We start from the raw sequence: 27,130 nt of genomic DNA, 5'->3' as shown, positions 1-27,130 counted from the left end.
AATCAAAATTATTTAAGATTTGAATATAATTAATTTGATTTCACATCAAGAACACAACCAAAGGTAACTTTTTAGGACCCGGGCCATTTCCAAAAATAACCAATGACGTTATGGCGGCCATTTTTCAATATGGCCGCCACACATATAACTTATTACTGTACATTCCAACAGCATAAAGTCATAGTTATCAAAATTCATTTAAGATTTAAATATTTTATTATGATTTGACATCAAGAATACAACAAAACCAAACTTTTCAGAATTTTCCAAAAATAGCCTATGACGTCGTATCTGCCATTTTCCAATATGGCCGCCACACTCATTTTGCTTATATAATATGGCCGCCACACTTATTACTTTAATGTACATTCCAAAAGCATCAAGTTATAGTTATCAAAATTTATTTAAAGATTTAATTATAATTTATTTGATTTGACATCAAGAATACAAACAAAGGAAACTTTTTAGGACCTGGGTCATTTCCAAAAATAACTTATGACGTCATGGCGACCATTTTCCAATATGGCCGCCACACTCATTTTGCTTATTACAGGAGTATCAGAACTCATTTGTGATATGTAAATAATTAATCTAATTGAATTCATATAAGTTTTTAATTTTTACTATGATTCAAATTAGCTTTTTATTGTTAATACATTTATTCATTAAAATATGTCATTATTCAGGCAAGTTTTGTCCCTTCTTTGAAGGCAGACTCATTACCAAAAAGTTATTGTCTGCGCATTGCTTCCTAACTGAAATTAAAAAAAAACTTACACTAGCTATTGTGTTGATAAGCAATGCAATTTTTCATATCATAAAAGCATGTGATGATTATTTTCCTTGATCACTTTGGGAATCAAACTTTCAAATTTATGTTGCATCATTTCTTAAGAATACACTATTTACTGATTTCTCTTTATTCATACGACATATTGGTGTCATTGGAAGATTCAACTATAGTCAATAAAAACGATATTTCTGCTCTTGCTTAAGACACAGCATAAAGTGAATGGGACGACTGGTTTTCCCCATTTGCAGTTTAATGGGTCTTTGGCAGCATCTTTCAGTGAAGAAAATCTTAGACAAGAAAATTAAGAGTGAAGACATAACAAAGGCAATTATATGCTTTATTCATCTATCAGGCTCATTAGAAATACCTAGTAGTAATCAGAATTACCTTAAGGGAAAGGCAGAAGCTGAATCATAGGAACATGTATATTAATTTAAAAACTGAAAAAGACTAAAAATCCGACGACAAGACAACACATTATCAAGTTTTCTACTTATAAGATGTCAAGGCACTTGCAGGTGTGATCTATGGTATGGATAATCCATTTTCATAACAAGCAATGAAATTTTTCGGTACAGACAGCATACCCTTCTTAGAGAATGACTTATCACTGGAGAAAAATCACAACTTTTTTTTATAAAATTTCACCATCTTTGTCCCAAATAAAATAGAAGGCGGAGGTTTCCAACGTCCTGTAGGTATTTCATAATGGTAAGATGTATCGGCAGAGGGATCAAAGGTGGATACCAGATAACAGTTCCAAATAGGAACACAAAGAAGGTTTAGGTACCTTATCACTGGTGTAGCTTCTTACCAAAGGGATTATTATAAAGTTTCAGTACATACGACGACGCAAATATGGCCCTGTAGGAAGGGCGTTAGAATTGTACCTGCTGCCCCTATTGCACGACCGTAAAAGGCGACTCAATTTAGGATCTTATCTTTTTTCTTCCTAACGTCTCCTTTGACACCATTTGAATCATAACCATTTAATGATGATATAGATACCATACAAATATGCTATCCAATACATAGATTCAGAGAGGAAGTAATTTATATGAAAATAGTAGCCTAATTGACCATTTTGGTCCCGCGTCTAAGGCCCCGGGGGGTTAGCCCTATCATTTGTACAATTTCAAATCCCCACCATATAAGGATGCTACCATTGCATTATGAGTGCTCTTCCATGCTTGGTTGCAGAGAAGAAGTCGTTTCAGCCAAATTGATCCCTTTTGACAACGCCCCTCAGCTCCCGAATGGGTCAGTTCCATCACTTGTACACTTTGAATCCCCATCCTATAAGGATGCTACCATTGCATTATGATTGCTACCCCATGCTTAGTTTCAGAGAAGAAGTCATTTATATGGAAAAAGCCACATTGAGCCCTTTTGACCCCGCCCTTCAGGCCCCCAGGGGGTCAGCCCCATCATTTGTACAATTTTGAATCCCCACCTTATAAGGAAGCTACCATTACATTATGGGTGCTATCTCATGCTTAGTTTCAGAGAAGAAGTTGAAATTCTAAAAATAATATGTTTTATCCCTTAAATGATTGCTTATATCCAGAACAACATATAATGTAATCCTAAGACCATATACCAATGCAGAAATCAATGTCAGTTGGTGAGGAAAAGTAAAGTACAGATTGGCCCCATGAGCATCTTGAAATTCTCAAAATTCTACTTTTTACCTTTAAATATTTGCCCATACCGAAAACAATACTTATAATCCAATATCTGTGTTTAAATCCATATCATTGCTCAGATAATGCATGTATAGCATTTCACAACATGCAACAAAACTTTAACCTAGTATTTCGACCCATTGGACATCTTGAAGTTATCAAAATTCGGCATTTTCTTCCTTAAAATGATTGTTCCTACCTATCAAAACACTTAATAATACAGATAACTACTCCCCCCCCCATCCTCGGGAGGCTAGTTAAACGATTGAAACATATTGAACAAATGTATCATTAATATCTTTCATAAAAATCTCACTTCCGAAGTTTTGCAAATATCTATTCCTGTTGGATTGGATATTTTTGGATATTAACCTTTAGTATATATATATATATATATGAAGGATATTAACCTTTAATAGATATATACATAACAATTTCAGATTTTTTTATAAACTAGTGGCCATCTTGGAAAATGTCAATTAGAGACTGCCTTGTACTTAAATAAATGCGTATGTCCATTAGTAAATTTAATACCAAATGTGTCAAGGTACAACACACATATTCTCAATTACATAGGATATAATGATGTTTCCTTATTCCTTATAAATTGGCGACCATCTTGGAAAATGTCTTTTATATTGCATAAGTCAACTTATTGGGATTAAAAGCATTATTTTAAGATCTATTTCAAATTACTGAAATGCTTCAGTAAAAATACCACTAAATATGTCAAAGTCCACCAAAAAATAGTCATATATTAGGAGATATAGTGATTTTTATTATAAATCGGCGGCCATCTTGGAAAATGTCTTTTATAATGCCATAAGTCAACTTATGGAGATTAAAAGCATCCATTTAAAATCTTTAAAAGCATCAATTTAAAATCTAATTCAAATTGCTGAAACACTTCGGTGAAAATACCAGAAAATATGTAAAAGTCCAACAAAAAATAGTCATATATAGGAGATATAGTGATTTTTCTTATAAATTGGCGGCCATCTTGGAAAATGTCTTTTATAATGCCATAAGTCAACTTATGGGATTAAAAGCAAAAATTTATGATCTAATTCAAATTGCTGAAACACTTCAGTAAAAATACCACTTAATATGTTAAAGTCCAACAAAAAATAGTCATACATAGGAGATATAGTGATTTTTCTTATAAATTGGCGGCCATCTTGGAAAATGGCCGCTATTTCTATATTTAGAAAAAATCTGAGGTGGCCCGGGTCCTTATTTTGTTTCCTATATGCTTAAGTATATTTGTGCCAAGTTTCATGCTTTTATCAAAATGTGCACAATTTTTTTCACGAATAAATGAGACCTATTGGTTTAATCCCCTCACCATGCATCTCTATAATGGGACAGACTACCTAAGAATAATGGTATATACCTCTATGGAATTGCATATTCTTTTACGAGACCTGCCACAATCCAACTATCATTACTAACAACATCAAATGGGTTACACCTTATAAGAACCTACTACCAGAATTCGAACAGCTGTCAAAGAGAGCTAGCCACTAAGACAAAATTCATGTATATCTCCGAGAATTCCACTCGCTATGCATTTTAGTTTTATCTTTCAGTTATGTTGACATTAATCCTGAACATACATTAATGGTAAGAAATATCATTTATATATATTTAAAAAAAAATGTTTGATTTTGCAGCCTAAAAAAGGTTGCCTTTCCTAAATTCCCTGACTGAATTTGTTCATGTTTACTTTTGATAAATGTATGGAAATGAAGTCTTGTTTAAAATTCACATGAACATGATATGAACAATAGTTATTTATATAACAAAACCATACTTGGTAATTTTTTTTATAGAATTTGGCACTGATATTCTGAAATTTTTACAGGACAATCGCACACAAAGGCTAAGACACCAGTCATTCACAACAGTACTGATATGTAGCAGGATCTGCCACAGCCTGGCGGTGTACATTGGAATGGGTTTGACATAGATCATCCAGGATTTGTATATTTCAACATTTAATATTTTGGTAGTTGTACGACATGGTATGCACCTCATTGTCGTAAATAATTTTTCAAAAGGTAAAAGTTCACCAACTTTAAATTAAAAAAAACCAGATGACCTAAAAACTTACCAGTGCGCGACAAAAACCAAAGATAAAAATAAGATATGCATTGTTTCTTCCACAAAAATACGTGATCTTCCTGCCAAAATGATCAACATTTTGTAATTAAGATACCTATGATTCTCCCTATTGCCATGAATATTTCATGCCTTGTAAGGCATCCATTCCAATGATCAAGAATACTTGGCTGATCTGTTTTCTAATTATGAAAAATTAAATATTGACAAATGGTCACTGGACACAGTTAGTCAAGATGTTGACTCGCAATCTAAATCAGCCATATACTATAAATATATATTTCAGCAACATCCAGCATGTCCGTAAAATGTGTCTAAAGTGGATTAATACGGCATAGAAAAAAACAACATATCATTCACCTTTATTCAGGTAAATATTCACAAACACAAAGTGAACTATGAAATCATTATAATTAATACAGGGACAGAGAAAATTCTTACGACCATGATACAGGTCATTGTGGTAACACGACATACTAAAACACGGAATGTAAATTTATATCAAATTTAAAGATGGTATAGATTAGGAATTCTCACAGATGTGACAAGCTGTTCTCTAAAGATCTCTAGAGATGATTTGGAACCCAGAAATAAAGTTCTCGAGATATCGAAATAGTGTGTTTCATGCCTGAAAAGGTTGGAACAGCTTTAAAAGTTGTCTTGTATATCTAAAATTGCATAAGAATTTGTGTACACATTAACAAAGACAAAGGGGATCTCTGTATTAGGCATGCACATCAGAAAAGGAGACAAACGGAAAACTTGATAAAGAAGAAAGGAAAGGAAATCTCTACAGAAAGTGTTACCATCAGAAAAAGCAGAAGCAATCTAAAAAGCTTCCGCGTTTGTAAGATGAAGGCCATGCCATAGAAAATCCATTAGTTTGATAAGTACGATAGAGAAATCTGTCAAGATTCAAACTGAGGGATACTAGAGAGAAAATACCAACAACATAATAAAGGATGGTGCATAGATATTCTCAAGAAAAATAACAGAACTGACCTTTTAGTGCACTGGGTATATCAAGCAAACTGCCAATTAAACTATAAAGTTCTTTAACTTTCCAAATTTCATTAACTTCTGGATTACATATAACAAACCCCTCACCATGAATTCTAAGCCAGCATGTTTTGAAAGTCTCACTCAATGTTTTTGTTTTCAAGCGAAACTGCCATCATCATAGTAACGCCGAAGTATTAGTACCATGTATTTCAATAAATGATCACACAATCAGGAGCCTCCTGTTGGCCATCTTTAATCCCTGCTTTATTCTCATCAAAAATGAGTTCTGAAGTAATACTGGATTCTCACTTGATGTCTTCCAATATACTTATGACAAAGGTTACTTACTAGGATGAAACAGGATTAAACAGGACAAGGGAAGGGACAAACAGGTAGCTTGTGTAGAGAACTACAGAGGGAAAGTAAGAAGGGTTGGTTTACAGTGTGAATGAGGTATACTGATGGGTGAATAGTGTGTTTTAACCAATGTGGGATTTCATATAAATAATATCAAGACATTTAACTGCTACATTGTATAGGCAAAACGATATTCATAAATATAGAAATTATTTGGTTCTGTTGTGTTTTAAAATAAATTTATTTAGTAAATTGTTTAATATATAAAAAACAGCTCCTAAAATAAGCCCTCATGAGCTTATTTTTAAAATTTTCGAGCACTTACATAGAAAAATTAACCATTTAAAATGTTTACTACATTTGTTTATCTAAACACAGTCACTTAATCTAATAAAAAAAGCATAAAATAAATATTGTATCGAAAAAATGGTTTGTGTTTCAATTTTACAATTTTCATTATTTCATTAAAATAACTTTTATATTAAAATCTTTTCACATTTCAACATTTACATGTAATACTACCAATTAACAATATTCTTGCTTTTCCTTCAATGTACGATTTATAACAGGTGTGCATTACTGTTGAAAAGGTAAACTACTTGCAACCAAAAGAGATCACACAACTAGCCAAAGGATAGCTCACAAACCATGTACAGACATCACCTTCGACAACAAATGCCATAGGAAACTCACTTTGGTGTTAGTATGATAGGGTTTGGCGATGGAACTGTCAGATTTGGATCGTTTGCTATCCGCATTGTTCATATACGGAGCAAGATCTACAGATGCCAGTGAATCGCGATCCCCGAGTGAAGACTGTTGCGTAGCCTCTCTCTGAATAACGGTTTCTTTCTACAGGAGACAACAACAGCAAGTCAGTTCTATGGGAAAAGATCGGTAGTTATATACATGGTCAGTGGATAACTTCTTCTTATTATACTTTATGAAATCTATTAAACTTTTCAAATTGATTGTTAATCGTCAATTTTATTAGAAGATGTTCAATATTGTTCACTAAGATATTTCACCGATTGACATATTTATACTATTCTGCACTTTTTTTATCTATCACTCAGGGCACTCAGCCCGTTTTATAAATTTGAATCCTCCTCCTTTGGGCAAATTCTAACGATATCAATGGCTTAATTGTTCTAGTTAACGTAGCCTTGGCGTACCATAGACTGATGTTCAGTTCCGGTAGTTCATGTTCATATCATGTAGGGTTGCTATCAAACAAGAACACCATCTTTTGCTTAGATTACGTTTTCATATCAAAATAACCATACTGTCCTACTTTAGCTCCACTTTCATGCTCTGTGAGGACCCCTACCATAATCTGCATATGTTTTATCTTCACGTAGGGGTGCTCCAGTCAATATTTATTTCAATGAGTGGTTATGAAGAATTCGACTTTTAACATACGGACCAAGGTAAGGCATACGTTTGTTTATCCTTGATCTTCTGATCGGGCGAGTAATACTAAATTGTGTTATTTTGATAAGCCATAAAATTGGTGCTGTAAAATAAAATATTTCCTTTAGCAAAATACAAAAACCATAATTTTCTAACAATTATATTTACCAGAACATATTAATATCAATTATTTTTGTTAAATAAAATTTGAATACGAGAAATATTTGGATTTCAATGAACAACTGTGAACAAATTAATGTTATCTATTGTCATATTGTTCAGCTTATGATTCATATCGTAAGTGGATATATTCCGATATCTAAACATAACAACACAGACAGTGGATTGTTGCATTAATGAATTAAAACTAAAAAATGAAATGAACAAAAAGCATCACACGCTTGTCAACACCATACTAATTTTGGCAGAAGGAATGTATATACAGGACTTGCTTTAATGCACACTACGTCATTTACAAGTGACATTTTTGTAACCTCTATAACTAAAAGGAAATAATTGTCGAAGAAGTATCATCCCCAATCAACATACATTTTCTCCGAAGTTCTGTCTTTTCCCTGTCACAGACGCTTTAATATCTGCTTTAATTTTACACAATTTTATGTAAATATCTTTGTGAGATAACACTATAATGTTTAATTCTCCACGAACTTATAAAGGTCACAGTGACCCCCATTTGTAATTTTCAATACATAATTAAAAGTGATGGTTATAAGACCATTCTCGACTATTGTTATGGTGCCTTGGAATATCTTCGGATCTGTTAGCATCATTGGCTTATGTTACCCTTTATATCTTAACGCAGAGGAAGGTACTTATGAAGCCACAGACAAACGATTTTAATAAGCGTTTGAACCCACGAGATTTAAGCCCAGTAATAAATAATGAGGCGTAACCCAAACATTGTCACGGAAAGATGGATGCGTGAGCATAAGGAAAGACTTGCAGTGGGCTCGAGACAAATTATAGTTTAGTACATCACATTTGAACCACGTGATCTAAGAGCTGTTGAGATGAGCTTTGATGTAATTGAATTATACTTTAGTACATCACATTTGAACCACGTGATTTAAGTGCTGCTAGGGTGAATTTGATGTAATTTAATGGCAGCAGGTATAAATGAGTGAAGAATACAAGTATCACAATGTGAAAAGCAACCAGCCAAACAATATGGTGGATAACACTCCTTAAAAAGTGGCAACTAAAAAAGCACACTCGTAACTCAAAGTCAGGAAGACACTCTTTATAACCAAACAAACATAAATATATCCAATTATAAAAAGGGAATTAAGCTCCTCCTAATTATGGTGTTAACCATACAGATTATTCCACATCCATCTTTGTAGCACAAAGATTCACACAAGACTAAATCAACTGTCTCAAAGGTCGGTAAAGACATCAGATCACATCTGATGAACTGTTATTTAGATGGCACTCTAACAAGATCACATCTGATGTATTGTTATTTAGATGACACTCTAACAAGATCACATCTGATGTACTGTTACTTAGATGACACTCTAACAATATTACATCTGATGTACAGTTATTTAGATAGCAGTCTTACAATATTACATCTGATGAACTGTCATTTAGATGACAATAAACAAGATCACATCTGATGCACTGTGATTTAGATGACACTCTAACAATATTACATCTGATGTACAGTTATTTAGATAGCAGTCTTACAATATTACATCTGATGAACTGTCATTTAGATGACAGTCTAACAAGATCACATCTGATGTACTGTTATTTAGATGGCACTCTAACAAGATCACATCTGATGTATTGTTATTTAGATGACAATCTAACAAGATCACATCTGATGTACTGTTATTAAGATGACACTCTAACAATATTACATCTGATGTACAGTTATTTAGATGACACTCTAACAAGATCACATCTGATGTACTGTTATTTAGATAGCACTCTAACAAGATCACATCTGATGTACTGTTATTTAGATGACACTCTAACAAGATCACATCTGATGTACTGTTATTTAGATGACACTCTAACAATATTACATCTGATGTACAGTTATTTAGATGACACTCTAACAATATTACATCTGATGTACAGTTATTTAGATGACACTCTAACAATATTACATCTGATGAACTGTTATTTAGATGACACTCTAACAATATTACATCTGATGTACTGTTATTAAGATAGCACTCTAACAAGATCACATCTGATGTACTGTTATTTAGATGACACTCTAACAATATTACATCTGATGTACAGTTATTTAGATAGCAGTCTTACAATATTACATCTGATGAACTGTCATTTAGATGACAATCTAAAAAGATCACATCTGATGTACTGTTATTTAGATGGCACTCTAACAAGATCACATCTGATGTATTGTTATTTAGATGACAATCTAACAAGATCACATCTGATGTACTGTTATTTAGATAGCACTCTAAAAAGATCATATCTGATGTATTGTTATTTAGATGACACTCTAACAATATTACATCTGATGTACTGTTATTTAGATAGCACTCTTACAAGATTACATCTGATGAACTGTCATTTAGATGACTTTCTAACAAGATCACATCTGATGTACTGTTATTTAGATGACAATCTAACAAGATCACATCTGATGTACTGTTATTTAGATGCCACTCTAACAAGATCACATCATATAGAACTAAAACTAAAGACAATTTCGTTATTGTAATCTCGTAACTGCCTCTAATGCTGAGGTGAATTGCAGATATAGAGTAGAGCATTCCTGCTGAGTATCCCAAATATGAATCGAACTTGGTGCCTGGCATGATAAGCCAGCAAATCTACCAATTAAGACAAAGCATTTAGCATGATCTGTCACACGAGAGACAAAGATGTCCTTTATTGATAACGTACAAACGTTTTCAAACAACCCTTTCACTCCCCTCGATCACTATTTTATCTATTATTGACATTCAAACAATCCTCTCCCTCCCCTTTCTATTACTATTTTATCTATTATTGATAACGTACATGTAGTTTTCCAACAAATCTCTCCCTCCCCTCTATCATTATTGTATCTATTATTATTATCTTATTTTATCTAACAATTCAAAAATTTAAAATTTTCACGCAGATTCTTCTTAATCAAACGTACAGTAATATCTAATCTTGATCAACTGATTGTAAAAGTGAGGCAAATAGGGAAACTTCATAAAGTAGACGTATGTAAATTAGATTCTACAATCCACAACTTAAGAACACTAACACATTTTCAACTCTAAACATTTACAGTCACAGCTTTATGGACACAGCAGTACTACAGCCGGGCAGGCCACAACAATGAAGAGTGATCAGCCGCAGCAAACAAAAGGTGACAGTGTGCTACTATATAGTCGTCATGCGACAAAAGACCTGTATCATGGGCTTACATAAGATTTCCCGCTATGCAAAGGTAAGTCTGCATAGTGATGTTTAGCCACTTTGTGATATGGCACCACGCCTGCGTTTTTGTCCGCCTCAGTCGCGAGTTCGCTCTCTTCTTCCCCGAACACAAACAAACTGACGGTGTCGTCATCATTCTTATGTACATTTTTGTTGTTGTTTACATTGTTCTGTTCCTGGAAGGTAAAATAAGGCATGCACTTGGTTACAGAGCTATATACAGAGTTACAATGTTAGAGATTAGCGAAGCTTTAGTCGTTGTTAATTTCCAGTACCAGTCCAGCATGCTCCAACTGACACTATCCAGAAAACCTGAGAGAAAACCGCCATACAAACTCAATGGAACCTTACACACTGGTTTCATTGCTATTTAATGATTTGAAACACATTTTCCATAATGTCTACTTGTATCAATATATTATAATGTTGCAAGAGAAAGTGTTTCAAGTGTTCAATTATCAACTTAATGTGAAACTGTATCATCCATTTGAATAAGCCATGAACGTGATTTTCATATGACCAAAGATATATTTTCCTAAACTGAAATGGATATGTCTGGACTCGTCAAAGCTAATCAATTATCTAAGGTTGATGTCAAATCAAATTTAATTTTATTAGCAAATGAAGTCATTAGAATCTAAACGCATCAAAAGATTGAAAATGTCTACGTTTAACCAGTTTGTTGTGAGGTTTCATGTTCAGTTCGCAATGACCTATGAAGCATTAAAAAGTTACGGTATAGCATCTAATATTTGGTAGGTTATTGCATGGTTGATAGTATGGAAGGAATGGTTGTTTGTTAATGCACTTAAGTTCAAACTGAAACACAAACGGCTGATGCATGTACATCATTCTTTTTTCTGTAATAGAATAAAATTGATATTGTTCTTTTTAATCTTCCATATTTCTTATTTATATTCATTTTTACTTTCAAACTTATCAAACTTATGTTTACTACTTGATTTTCAATCTATGTAATCGTCATTTGCACACAATAACAATCCATTCCATCCAACTCCCATTTAGGCTCTAACAGAGATGGTATCTGTCCTATCATGTAACTGTATTCAATTAGCGGTTAAACCATTAAACTTTAAAGCACTCCATAATTATTATTATTATCATCATTTTTTTGTCTTTTTATAATTTTTATTGAGTAATGTAATGATTGGCTTTATGAGAAAATAGAGTAGTTTCCCCATAACTACAATATGTTTCTATCAAACTCAGTTTTTGTTGTATTGAAGATTTGATATTTCTATCGTGTCAGGTGAAGAAAATAAACAGTACTCTAGCTGGCAATGTCATAGCAAAAATATACGTATTTACACTTTGAGGGAATTAATTTCTTTTTTTTTCTAAGGCTATCTATCAATATATGGTGTCTATTCACACGAAAACGTCACTTTTAATATGAGGCTAAAGCAACAATGGTCACCACAACAGATGACCATGTCATTGATCAGATATAATGAATTTGGTCCTCTTCGTAGCCAAGATAAAATAATCCTAAAACAACATCAAAATTACACTAATTACAGAAAAACTTTCCCAACAGTTTTCCTACTTCAAATAAAACATGTTAAATACAGTACATTCTGATAGCACAGATACCATCAAAAAGGGATTAAAGGGATTAAATTGGTAAAACTAGGTTAGAGTTGCTACTTGGGGATCAGTGAACGTTAGTCATTAATCTAATTTGAGTGAATGATTCTTACATCACTGCCGTTTTGCAAAGAGCGCACAAATTTTTGACCTTGTAAAACCTGTGCAAGAAAAGACAGAACACAGAATGACATTATAAGGTTACATAAAATACACGTGTTTTGTTAATATCACTAAGCAACGGTTCGTCCTGGTGTTCATTATACAGAATCTGGTAGATTCTGTGTCTTTAAATAGATTCCACTTCAGAAGTTGGATTACCCATACTTACCTTTATGTGTTTCGTTCAAATGATAAATTGTTTTAATTGTTTAAATGTGCTTGCAGAATTGATCAATTTCACAACCTTTTTTGTGATGCTCATATTCGGCATTGAATGTCAACAGTACAAGATATACAACTGCTGAAACATGACAGACATACCATGTTTGTCAAATCATAAACATGATCTGACACCATTTGATGGTGTTGTTTGTCAGCTTGTTAGGACGTAAAAGTAAAGTTTAGCTCCTTATGGACGGTTAGCCTTTTTTTCACCAGCTAGCCAATAGCGGTCATGTGTCTACAATAGGTACAATAGTGCTGTATACAAACTCATAACATCTCACAAAATGGAATTCATGTAGATATTTGGACTAGTCAATAAGTAACAAAATGTAGTCAAGATCACATCACACAAAGTTAAAATGAATCAACAGATGAAACAAGAACTTTGAACAGGTGTTATTAAGGAACAAATCAAAATTATGGAATCTGTTAAAAAAAATACTGTCAAAGCTGCCTTTTCATAGATTTAGGGTGTTCCTTTAATTACTGCAATGTGCCAATTCGTAAGCTAAGAAAACGGGTGAAAAGCAAAATTATCTTAATGGATGATAACCTGGTGAAACAAACATATCTGGAAAAGCAATTACAATGTACATCTAATAAGCAAACACAGGTAAAAAGCAGCAGGTTCGGGTGGCAAACTACTTGTCTCGATGATATTCAAAGATATGACTCCTTTTCAATCGATTTAAATAGCTACAAAGTCCTCTCCTGGTATTAAAAATCTCATCTAATGCAGCAGAGTTGAGAAGTAGACATTACTGACAAGGTGTCTCTGTATTGCTATGTACGCTGGATTTGCCTCCGTTAAAGCTCAGTGTTTTAGTGAGTCACTCAGATTAGTCAGGTTGGTATATATTTGTTTAAAAAGCAAAAATAAAAAAGAGCTCATGTTTGGAGATAAAAGACCAAACTGACAATGTAGGAAACTGATTTGAATTATGTAATTTCAGAAGTAAAAATTCCGATGATTTCTATATTTTATCAAAAATATCATCCGTAAAAAAATAATGAGCAATTTTCAGTAGGAATGATAATGAAAAAAAAATACGCAAAAAGCTTTTGGCATACAATGTCAGTTTGTCAGTTATACATTTGTTATGGTGCAAATAGCAACACAAGATTTGAGAAGGAAGCCTCAAGGGACATACGATGGAAGGGTCCATTGTTTTCTGTCGGGATATGCCACTTGGGGCAGCACCTGTTCGGAGAATCTAAAAAGGAATTCAACAATGGTTACATAAACAAATAAAAATCAGAAGAAATCAAGGAAATAAAGTACATAAAAGCACACAGTGGCAACTGATCAAACAATTATAAAATAACATTAAATGACTAGCTTTTCAGTACCTCAATCACAACAAAATACACTCTATCAATACGGCAATAAATTGTTATGATAAGAATCGCATGTTTCTTGTGACAAGGAGGTAAATCCTCAATAATATTTTTAATAAAAACAGGTACTTTAAAAAAAAGTAAAAAAAAAAAACAATCATGAAATTATAAATAATAGATACATGTAAATTAGAAAAAATATACTGGTTTTTATTTTATTTTGCCTACTTTGATTTTTTTTAACTTTCAATGCATTTCCTATGAATGATTAATGATTTAACATTCAGGTGACCTCATGGCTTAGCGATAGATAAACTCACAAATAATTAACTGGGAATAACTCTTAGCGATAGATAAACTCACAAATAATTACCTGTGAATAACTCTTAGCGATAGATAAACTCACAAATAATTACCTGTGAATAACTCTTAGCGATAGATAAACTCACAAATAATTACCTGTGAATAACTCTTAGCGATAGATAAACTCACAAATAGTAACCTGTGAATAACTCTTAGCGATAGATAAACTAGCTCACAAATAGTTACCTGTGAATAACTCTTAGCGATAGATAAACTCACAAATAGTGACCTTTGAATTACTCTTAGCGATAGATAAACTCACAAATAGTTACCTGTGAATAACTCTTAGCGATAGATAAACTCACAAATAGTTACCTGTGAATAACTCTTAGCGATAGATAAACTCACAAATAGTTACCTGTGAATAACTCTTAGCGATAGATAAACTCACAAATAGTTACCTGTGAATAACTCTTAGCGATAGATAATTTCACAAATAGTTACCTTTGAATAACTCTTAGCGATAGATAAACTCACAAATAGTAACCTGTGAATAACTCTTAGCGATAGATAAACTCACAAATAGTGACCTGTGAATAACTCTTAGCGATAGATAAACTCACAAATAGTGACCTTGAATTACTCTTAGCGATAGATAAACTCACAAATAGTGACCTGTGAATAACTCTTAGGATTGATAAACTCACAAATAGTTACCTGTGAATAACTCTTAGCAATAGATAAACTCACAAATAGTGACCTGTGAATAACTCTTAGCAATAGATAAACTCACAAATAGTTACCTGTGAATAACTCTTAGCGATAGATAAACTCACAAATAGTTACCTGTGAATAACTCTTAGCGATAGATAAACTCACAAATAGTTACCTGTGAATAACTCTTAGCGATAGATAAACTCACAAATAGTGACCTGTGAATAACTCTTAGCGATAGATAAACTCACAAATAGTGACCTGTGAATAACTCTTAGCGATAGATAAACTCACAAATAGTTACCTGTGAATAACTCTTAGGGATAGATAAACTCACAAATAGTGACCTGTGAATAACTCATATACTGTATTATGATTTATTAAAACCATATTACATCCGAAAATGTTGCCTTTTTCATACTCTACATTTAAACAATTTAAAAGAGCACATATAAATATATACTTATTGAAAATATGTTCACAGATAGTACTTAATTTTTCCGGTGCTTTTGGCGTGTAATTTTGAGCTTTGACATCAAAATTTGAACCTAAATTTAAAAATTGTAAACAGCATTTTAAAGGGACTATTTAGTGATTTTATTATATATACAATGTCCCAAAAATTACAGCTCTACATTTCCTTTGAACAAGCTATCAAGATTCTAGACTTTATTGATGATTTAAATAATATTAAATAAAAACTACTTCAATATAAATAGTTTGTTTAAAAAGAAGTAGGCAGATTTTTATGGGAAATGAATTATCATTGACTTCATTAATTTTTGCAATAAAATAAATTATTGATGTCCATTATATGGTTTTATTTAAGATGCTCCACCGCCGACAAATGGTATTTTTCTATATCAAAACCAAGAGCAGACAATTCAGTATTTTTCTTCAGTTACAAAACTTAACTTTTTTTACCTCATTACCGCCATTCCTTTAAGATCCTTAATTCAATTAAAGACAGAAATATCAAAAATAATTAATTAGGTCCCAAAAAATCCATGACACCATGCCCTATATCGAATTAAGTACTGATTGTACATGCACCGAAAAGCAAAACAGATACATTTAACACGATTATACATCAGTTACTGTTCAAATGTGCTCTGTTGGTGGTAGAGCATCTTTAAGAGCCATATTTCTGGCATTAGACATCAACCATTAGACAACAGGTTTATGACTTTTAGTAATATTTGTCCTAGTCTTTTGAATGAATAGTCCCTTCAAAACGTATCATGTATAGGGTGCTTCAGAAAGAGACCACATCTGATAAGTGCAGGGTCAACATTTCAAATTATACATCAAAGCAGTGAAAAAGGGGGAAAAAAATATACATAATGATATCAATGAATTTTCATGTTTGGTCATTAAAGACAGGGTGAAAAAGGAAACATGTTCTTTGTTGAATACATACTGGCTATAATTGTTTTGCTCTTGTCATTATCAGCATCACTTTTTTAATCTAAACACTGACTTGGAATTACAAATTACATTCCCCAAAATACTACATAATGTGTACAACCTTTAAACAAAGCCTATATATCATTTACTTCTCCCGTGTTCATACATTAAACAAATCAGATACATTTCTGAGATCACAATTAATTTTAGTCATTTTCCTATACCTGTTATAAAATGGACAAACCAAACACGATCTCAGCAGCGTTTCTGTTTTTCATTATAATATGAAGGGACATTTCTACAGTTTAGATGTGTTTTTATATAAACATCAACAAGATGACTTTTATATTTGGTTTAAGCGTTTCAGGCACACAACCAACAAGTCAAATTGGCATTTTTAAAGAAACCAATAAAATGTTATAAACACACCATACAGTTCCCATTTTAAGGTTATTTATACACAATTTAGTAGCAAACATTACAAAATTATCAACATGCTCAATATTTATTTCTTCTAACACGTTAAAAATGTTTTAGTTTTAAGCCACCTAATCAACCGAAACCTCCTCTCTACAGACACAGGGCCTCACACATAGTGTCTAAAGCGTTTAGAAAAGTCAGAAAAATAGAACAGTTAAATCAAAATGCAAGCAACAATAATACACAGTATGAGATGTGAGATAGCTTCAGTAAATACCACAAAACTATGCTGTTGGTGAAATGCTTCAACTTAGAATACGCTGCAACTTGTATACCAGGACATACTGATATGTACAGTTGATAGCTAAATACTCCGTATGTTTTGTGTGGTCCCCATCAAACTTATTCAAGTGTAGCACAATGTGCATTTACAGAAAACGCTAATAATAAAGGAAGAGGACAATAAAAGCAGTTGCCCAGCAGATAATATCGTCAGTCACAGCTCATACAGCAATGATTCAGTAGATACTGTCGTCAGTCACAGCTCATACAGCAATCATTCAGAAGATACTGTCGTCAGTCACAGCTCATACAGCAATCATTCAGAAGATACTGTAGTCAGTCAAAGCTCATACAGCAATGATTCAGAAGATACTGTCGTCAGTCACAGCTCATACAGCAATCATTCAAAAGATGCTGTAGTCAGTCACATATCGTACAGAAATGATTCAATAGATGTTGTAGTCAGTCACAGCTCATACAGCAATGATTCAGAAGATACTGTCGTCAGTCACAGCTCATACAGCAATGATTCAGAAGATACTGTAGTCAGTCATAGCTCATACAGCAATGATTCAGTAGATACTGTAGTCAGTCACAGCTCATACAGCAATCATTCAGAAGATACTGTCGTCAGTCACAGCTCATACAGCAATGATTCAGAAGATACTGTAGTCAGTCATAGCTCATACAGCAATGATTCAGTATATACTGTATCAGTCCATGCTCATACAGCAATGATTCAGAGATACTGTCGTCAGTCACAGCTCATACAGCAATCATTCAGTAGATACTGTCGTCAGTCACAGCTCATACAGCAATCATTCAGAAGATACTGTAGTCAGTCACAGCTCATACAGCAATGATTCAGTAGATACTGTAGTCAGTCACAGCTCATACAGCAATCATTCAGAAGATACTGTCGTCAGTCACAGCTCATACAGCAATGATTCAGAAGATACTGTAGTCAGTCATAGCTCATACAGCAATGATTCAGAAGATACTGTAGTCAGTCATAGCTCATACAGCAATGATTCAGAAGATACTGTAGTCAGTCATAGCTCATACAGCAATGATTCAGTAGATACTGTCGTCAGTCACAGCTCATACAGCAATGATTCAGTAGATACTGTCGTCAGTCACAGCTCATACAGCAATGATTCAGTAGATACTGTCGTCAGTCACAGCTCATACAGCAATCATTCAGAAGATACTGTCGTCAGTCACAGCTCATACAGCAATCATTCAGAAGATACTGTCGTCAGTCACAGCTCATACAGCAATGATTCAGAAGATGTGTCAGTAAGCTCATACAGCAATGATTCAGAGATACTGTAGTCAGTCACAGCTCATACAGCAATCATTCAGAAGATACTGTCGTCAGTCACAGCTCATACAGCAATGATTCAGTAGATACTGTCGTCAGTCACAGCTCATACAGCAATGATTCAGTAAGATACTGTCGTCAGTCACAGCTCATACAGCAATCATTCAGTAGATACTGTCGTCAGTCACAGCTCATACAGCAATCATTCAAAGATGCTGTAGTCAGTCACAGCTCATGTACAGCAATGATTCAATAGATGTTGTAGTCAGTCACAGCTCATACAGCAATGATTCAGAAGATACTGTCGTCAGTCACAGCTCATACAGCAATGATTCAGTAGATACTGTCGTCAGTCACAGCTCATACAGCAATGATTCAGTAGATACTGTCGTCAGTCACAGCTCATACAGCAATGATTCAGTAGATACTGTCGTCAGTCACAGCTCATACAGCAATGATTCAGTAGATACTGTCGTCAGTCACAGCTCATACAGCAATGATTCAGTAGATACTGTCGTCAGTCACAGCTCATACAGCAATGATTCAGTAGATACTGTCGTCAGTCACAGCTCATACAGCAATGATTCAGTAGATACTGTCGTCAGTCACAGCTCATACAGCAATGATTCAGTAGATACTGTCGTCAGTCACAGCTCATACAGCAATGATTCAGTAGATACTGTCGTCAGTCACAGCTCATACAGCAATGATTCAGTATATACTGTGTCAGTCACAGCTCATACAGCAAAGATTCATAGATGCTGTAGTCAGTCACACTATCGTACGCAATGATTCAATAGATGCTGTAGTCAGTCACAGCTCATACAGCAATGATTCAGTAGATGTTGTAGTCAGTCACAGCTCATACAGCAATGATTCAGTAGATACTGTCGTCAGTCACAGCTCATACAGCAATGATTCAGTAGATACTGTCGTCAGTCACAGCTCATACAGCAATGATTCAGTAGATACTGTTGTCAGTGACAGCTCATACAGCAATGATTTAGTAGATACTGTCGTCAGTCACAGCTCATACAGCAATGATTCAGTAGATACTGTCGTCAGTGACAGCTCATACAGCAATGATTCAGTAGATACTGTTGTCAGTGACAGCTCATACAGCAATGATTTAGTAGATACTGTCGTCAGTCACAGCTCATACAGCAATGATTCAGTAGATTCTGTCGTCAGTCACAGCTCATACAGCAATGATTCAGTAGATACTGTCGTCAGTCACAGCTCATACAGAAATGATTCAGTATATTCTGTCGTCAGTCACAGCTCATACAGCAATGATTCAGTATATACTGTCGTCAGTCACAGCTCATACAGCAATGATTCAGTAGATACTGTCGTCAGTCACAGCTCATACAGCAATGATTCAGTAGTCAGTCATAGCTTGAACAGCACTGGTTAAAGCAGATTTTGTCCTGCTCAGATGGCATATATAGTAAAAGCTGGAAATTTATATTCAAAAGTAATACAGAGCGCCATCCGGTGAGAGGTCAGACCCTTTAAAAAAAGCTGAGAAGGAAGTCTTGTTTCTCAGAAGCACCAATCCTTCTTTGACAACACAATTGACCAGTGTACAACCATTTCAGACATTGGGGAATTGCCTGTATAAGCTAGTTCAATCATATCTTCAGATTACTTGTAAACTGCACAATGTAATACAATTGATGAAGGTAAATTTCGGGACATTAAAATTTGAAAATTGAAGCATTCACACACAGCAACAAAAAGAAAAAAAATGCATAATTAATGCTGAGTAGTTATGTGTAACATCTAAAGACAGTGTCCTTACTGGGGGCACAACAGGGGAGTTTAATTGTGGGGGGTTGCTATTGTCATCCTTTAATTGAACTGCTCTTTGTAACCGTAACATCTGAAAGAAAGTAGCATTTAAATTCAAATAGGAATGGTACTCTCATATATCAAATGTACACTAAGTTTCTCTGTTGCTCTTTGTTAAGAAAAAACATTGATAACACATTTCAAGGCATGTCTGTTTATATTTTGTTATAACAAACTGTTCTTGAGAAAACTTAAAAAATGGACATACATGTGCACAATGTTCTGTATTCTTACACAGACACACTATCAGCAAGACATCTTGAAAAATCAAAACAAAACAAAACAATTCTTAACCATGGCAAACATGTTATACAGCTTTACACAACTAACAATAGTCATGCGTGTTGGTCTGGGTGGATGGGTACAGGGGATTGACATTGATACAGACCAGAAGGACACTTAATGACCATATTTAATTTGTGATGTGCATCCCTAACTGTCCATAAAAGAGTATGTTACCTGTCACATTACCTACTCTATAGCACTCTAAAATATCAAACTTGTTTTGGGGGTGGGGGTTGTTGGGAGGGGTTGAATGGTTATCCATACAGTAAAAACAACAGTATAATAGTCACACAGGAATTCAGCTACAGCACATTTCTCCAGGACTATATGTGAACAAAAACGAGATTTATTACTAGAAACTTCATGATTAGATTCTTCATAGATTTAAAGAAATCTGAAATAAAAGTTGAATTGTTAGCACATGTTAATACAGATATAAAGGTGACGTTAATAAGAGTTCCATGATGTAACGCCTACATCCAGGATGAGAAATTGTATGCAGAATGTGGAAATATAAGTTTCTTCTGGTTTATTCAATAGTGATTTTTCAGGGTATTTTGGGAAGAAATTTTTTGTAACAAATTGGTAATTTGTTTTGAGATTAAACAACAAAGGGAGAGATAGTTTTATTTGTTTTTCAGCAGTTTGATTTGGGAATTTTTTCATTGTAATTGGGGAAAAAATAAGGGGCTTTGGCATTGGGAGTGGGGTCATTTACTGACCCCAGTTATATAAGGAGAAAAATCACTTTTAACATCATTGTACATGTATGTGAATTTATCCACATGACTTTTTAATTAAACAATAAATTCATCACACATAGTAAAAATAATTAACATCTTTTCATACGAACATATACTAAAACAAAAAGGCTTTGTGCAACGTTCTGTATGACGAATTTCATAGGTCCATTTTTCCAACATTTTGATGGGGAATTCTATGAGAAAATCAATCTTCATATATACGGTATCTGATTATTCAAAGAAATGATAAGAAAGTAAATGTTAAGAGTTTTTTCATATTGGCAATATGAACTGTTAGGATTTTGATAGATTTTCATAAATAAAGTACCCAACAATCACATAGTCAAATTTTCATAAATGTCAGATAAGAAAATAGAAAAATAAATAACAAATTTTGTGTTATAAGTAAATAAACCTGAAAACAAAAAGACAAAGTCAAGTCGATCAAGATCGCAAAATTTGATTGAATAAAAATCATAATGCAATGTAATATATCAAAATTACAAATACACCTTGTAGATTTAAAACAAAGTTCGTCAGAATGGTATTGGCATGTTATTGGCTGGTTTGTATATTAATATGTGATTGGCTGGTTTATGTATTCAGTTTGCATATCTGATTGGCTGTTTTGAATAACAATGTGATCGGCTGTTTTATATAAGAATGCGATTGGCTGGATTGTATATTGAAATATGATTGGCTGGTGTGTATTTGTATGTGATTGGTTGGTTATTTGACAGTCTTACCTGGTTGAGCATTTGTACTCGTGTCTTGAGCCTGGTCCCTGTGCTAAATGCTGCTGCTGATACTGCCCTATAGAAAGGATCAAACTGTCGTTCTGATTCCTGCTTCTTCTCCCATTCCTTACATATTTCCTGTATATAACATAAACTATATCCTATAAGAAATTTGATACCTGACCTGTAGCTACTTAGTCTAGAGCTATAACAACAATTACAAATGATATTAAAATAAATGGCTTTGACAGTCAATCCTAAAACAACTTTCTTCTCTACAAAACAATTACTAGGTGAAAAATAGGCCCCATGGGCTTTAACGCTCATCTGACTATAAATACAAACACAATATTTGTCTGTAGCATGCTGGGATGAAGAGCTACAAAGTTTGTTCAAATGAATGACGATGACTATCATTCAAGGTCACAGGTGTCAAATAGGTTACAATCTTTAAAGGACTTATATTGTAATTCAGTTCTGTGATATATTGTAATAATAGTTGTTAAGGCCCTTTGGGCCTCTTGTTATGTTAGTACTTTTTTGACATTTTTAAGACACAATACCTGTATTCGTCTTTCTTTCTGTACAAGTCTGTCATGTTTTCGCTGAAGTAAAACAACCTCAGCCTTTAGATGAGATTGGTCAGAGGCAACATCATTACCAAACAAGGTCTTCCTACGTACTGAAGTGTCAGCATTCTCCTTCATGTTATTCCTCTGTCGTAATTCCTGTATCAAAAAGGCATTATACTTGAAATAAGATTGAATTCAGACAGAAGCAAAACCATGCAGTAGTGTAATGTATGTATTCCTGAATTTCAATAGTTACCATGGCAGTCTATAGAAAACATATTAAGTAGATGTGAACATTCAGAGAAAGTTCAACTGTCGTTTTAATATTTCTTTTGCTGTGCCTAATTTTTCATCAGGTTTTTCTATACAATTATACATATTATCAACTAGATCAAATATTCAATGTCGGCTTTGGTGGGGTATGTTTATCAGTGACTCATGAGTAAATAAGGAGTTTCTGATAAACATTGTGGCCCTTTTTATCCCCACCTTGGACCATATCTTAAGTTTGCTTATATGCTTTATAAAAATGATTGAAAGAATCATTTTATGTTTATGTCATATCTCGTCGTTTATCATAATAAACGGCCATTTTCAATTCATATCATGTTGTTGGTTTTCATTCACTTACTTGGTCCAACAAGCTAGCCCTTGTCGACATTACGCGACGGTATAATGGTAAATTAAAATTTCAATTTTAATGTATTTTATACAGGCAAGTAGTTTTTTTTTTTTTTTTTTAAATATTAGTGTTTCATATTAATATTTTGTATGTTGTTATATTCTGTGCTATTTTTCTGAGAGGAGGGTCAAGGGGCAAGTAAGAGGTAATTGGGTCAAGGTCTTATCACGCGTAGTATTATCTACTGACCAGTGCGCGTGTGTCAGCTTCATTAGCCACTTTATCACCAGATGGACACAGATCAAGGTCAGTTTTTCTGATATTTTTCAATATTTTATAAGCACCCACCTCCTCCCCATGACCTTCCTCAATTCTGTGGCTAAAAGGTTTCGTTACGGAATAGCTTTAATATAATATTATAGTTTGACCACATGTTGTCTTTGTATCGAGTTGCATCCTTGCAAGTTGTATCTTGCTTTTGACCATGACACATATCAAGATTCTTTTTCATATTTTACTTAATAGGTATAACTGTACTTTATGTAAGAATTTTCGTTAACTATGGATGGGGCGCTTTTTATCCCCACCTTGGACTATATCTTAAGTTTGCTTATATGCTTTATAAAAATGATTGAAAGAATCATTTTATGTTTATGTCATATCTCGTCGTTTATCATAATAAACGGCCATTTTCAATTCATATCATGTTGTTGGTTTTCATTCACTTACTTGGTCCAACAAGCTCGCCCTTGTCGACATTACGCGACGGTATAATATATATGCACCCAGCTTACTATACCTTTCGGCCGGGAATGAAATGGTGCCTATGTGTCCTAGTAGAACAGTGGCTCAGAGAATCACTCGGGCACAATTTTCAATACTTATATACTTATGCGTATACATGCATTTATATATAATTTTTGTCAAAAACAAACATAATTACAATTTTTAATATTTATCATCCCGCTCACAAGACGTGAAAATCACAGTTTGTAGACTTATCACATAAAATCCTTTCAGAAAGACCTTCATATGTATATGTAAAAAAAATGTGTCCCTGAGATTTTCATATTCAATACAGTTCAGTTTTATAATCTAGTAGGTAAAAGGTATATAACAAGTATGATAAACTGCTTACAATCGTTTTAATAATGGTTTGCATAATCATTCCTTGCTCCATTCGCATTAATAGGCACCAAATGTAGCTCTAAAGACGACACCATTTTCTGTCTAAAGTCTTTTGAGCTACAATATTGCAGCTACTTGACCTTATGACCTTACCTTGGTTGTGAGTTAGCACCTTGACCTTATGACCTTACCTTGGTTGTGAGCTAGCACCTTGACCTTATGACCTTACCTTGGTTGTGAGTTAGCACCTTGACCTTATGACCTTACCTTGGTTGTGAGTTTGGACAGGCTGGGTTCAGGTAATGTATCCTCTTGTACCCCATATACATAGAACGTTAAACAGCCATTATCAAAGAATTCCAAATGTTTCTTCTGTACTTTGCTAATTGTCAAAACCTTTGAGAAGTTAAAAGCAGGACTTAAAGTGTTTTTAATAACAGGCGTTTGTACCACTTCTGGCTCCTTTTTGTTTACAAAAGGTAATGTGAATTGAACACGTATTCCTCTTGAAAATCTGCTTTTGTTAATTTCAGCTTCTCTCACTAACACCTGTAAAAAGAAGTAAAAGTTGTAGGGGTTGTCAGTGAAATCTTTTCTGATGGCATCAGGTCTCCTCATATATAGTAAGACATAATCAAGAGTTATTAACGAAATAACCTATTTTTAAAACTATCCTGATTATTATCACTTATGCTTTATTTTATTTCTTAATTAATCAACAGCGATAGGTACCTCTAGACAGAACAATGACTGAGGAATTGTTTGCTACCTTGTAATAGAAAGGTTTGCCGAGCAGTTCACTAGGATCTTCAACGAAGAATTCCTCATCTAAAGGTCTGCCTTTGTCATCACATGGTGCCACGGTAACGGTCAAAGTGCCCTCTTCCTGTCCCTTGTAGTCCGTGATCATGAGCTGGTCATCAAAGTCCAGGGCATATGACAGCGACTGAAGAAAGACATTGGCAGTACCAATGAGAACTTCCTCTGGAGGCTCCCAGAATGGATCATCCTCCTTGGACAATTTGGACAGATCGTCCCCATCAAGGAATCGTTGGTAGAGATCCTACCCAAACAGACAGAAGAGGACATCACTCAAAGTCAATCAATGGACATCACTCAAAGTCAGTCAGTTTGACACTGGCCCTTACTCAATACCACTGAAAGGAATATAGCTGGACATTTTAGCTAATTTGAATACAGGTTTTTATATATTTACTTACCTGTATGAGATAACGTCTATTAAGGAATTTACCACGCTGCCATAGCCATGTGTTGCCATTGAGCAAGTTGGTCATTTTCACCATCACTCTGCAAGCAGAAGGAAAACTTGAAGTAAGAACTACATTCACAGCCTAAGTCTGATCACATTCTTTTAACAACTTGTAAATCATGCATCAGTTTGATTTTTTAATTCAACTGAGTCAAGGCTAATTAAACAATAAAGATAATCTAAGACATGGAGCCAAACACTGTACAATATATGTATATCGTATAAACCTCATTTTGTGGTTGGCAACATCATACTGTCAAGGGTCGAAAGCCGTCAAACTGGAGATTTCCGATTGGTTGTTCCCTTTCAAACTTTAGATTTTTTACCAAATGAACCAAATGTTTAACTTTTAACTCACACTTATATGATATAAAATCTACAGTGTTTGAGTAACCAGTTTGAACAAAAGGCCCAATGGGCCTTAAAAGTCATCTGACGATTAATACATACAATTCAACACATAGAAGAAGCACACAGTCATAGAAAACAATGGATAAAATACAAAACACCAAATGGGCTTAAAGTGTTCTTCTTTTCCTAGATTAACAATAGAGACATTGTATACTGAAGAACTCTTTTGATGAAATTGTCAGATTCTTATATATTTTATATAGTAGATCAAAGTCATTAAAGTGAACATTTAAAGTGCTTATTCCAGCATGCTACAGGTCAACTTTCTGAATACTGTAGACTTTTATCTTACTGAGAAGTTGTCTGAAGATTTTCATCTACATGTTTGACCTCTAAGACCTTAAAATTATGGTAGCCCATTATCCCAGGTCCAATATCAGGTCTTTAGGTCTCTTAATAAATACCAAGTATTGACAAGAAGTACTTTAAAGACTTTAGCCTATTTTATTTGTGTGGAATGAAATTCGCTGTTGATAGTTGTTGTTAAATATTGATATTAAACAAATTATTTCTTTTCAGGAAATCATAAAAATAGACCTAAGCTAGCACACACAGCTAGACAAAAACAAAGTGAGAGTAAGACAAAGTGGGTATATGTAGCTGTCCAATTTTCAATATTTTGAAGTGAAATAAAAAAATACAAAGAAAAGAGACAATGAAAACCAAATTTTGATTTAAGATGAAACTAAGCGCACTGCTATTGAGAATTCAGTTTTACTCTGAAAAGATCACTAAGGCAGCATGATAAAACTGATTTTAATTCCATCCATGTCCATTTGTGAACAACACAAGATTTCCTTGTTGAAATCGGCCTCACAATCCTCAGAGCATGTCAAGCCCATCACAGTGTTGCCAATTCTTACTTCCTTCTTTAAAAAAAGCAACATTAGCTGTCAAAGGAAATCACATCTAACAT

General features: G+C 33.9%; 1 protein-coding gene across 9 annotated transcripts in view; it reads right to left on the bottom strand.

Moving 5' to 3' along the window:
* Positions 1-27,130, bottom strand: part of LOC138315131 (kinesin-like protein KIF28) — a 64,856-nt gene that overhangs the window by 3,055 nt on the left and 34,671 nt on the right. For 2 of the 9 annotated variants that reach the window (XM_069255904.1, XM_069255905.1), the window contains 8 exons: positions 25,754-25,841; positions 25,303-25,596; positions 24,801-25,082; positions 22,775-22,939; positions 22,221-22,349; positions 20,397-20,477; positions 13,956-14,018; positions 10,797-10,985 (listed from right to left, as the gene is read on the bottom strand). In XM_069255904.1, the coding sequence (XP_069112005.1) occupies positions 10,797-10,985; positions 13,956-14,018; positions 20,397-20,477; positions 22,221-22,349; positions 22,775-22,939; positions 24,801-25,082; positions 25,303-25,596; positions 25,754-25,841 (1,291 nt within the window). Of the gene's footprint in view, positions 1-10,796; positions 10,986-12,530; positions 12,579-13,955; positions 14,019-20,396; positions 20,478-22,220; positions 22,350-22,774; positions 22,940-24,800; positions 25,083-25,302; positions 25,597-25,753; positions 25,842-27,130 lie in introns of all 9 variants that reach the window. The other 7 variants (XM_069255907.1, XM_069255910.1, XM_069255911.1 and 4 more) reach the window with 7 other exon arrangements.

The sequence above is a fragment of the Argopecten irradians genome, chromosome 2 (assembly GCF_041381155.1).
Source record: "Argopecten irradians isolate NY chromosome 2, Ai_NY, whole genome shotgun sequence".
In the NCBI taxonomy this organism is placed as follows: domain Eukaryota; kingdom Metazoa; phylum Mollusca; class Bivalvia; order Pectinida; family Pectinidae; genus Argopecten; species Argopecten irradians.
Note: the sequence above shows the minus strand (reverse complement) of the source record. Positions and strands in the feature narration are given on the sequence as shown.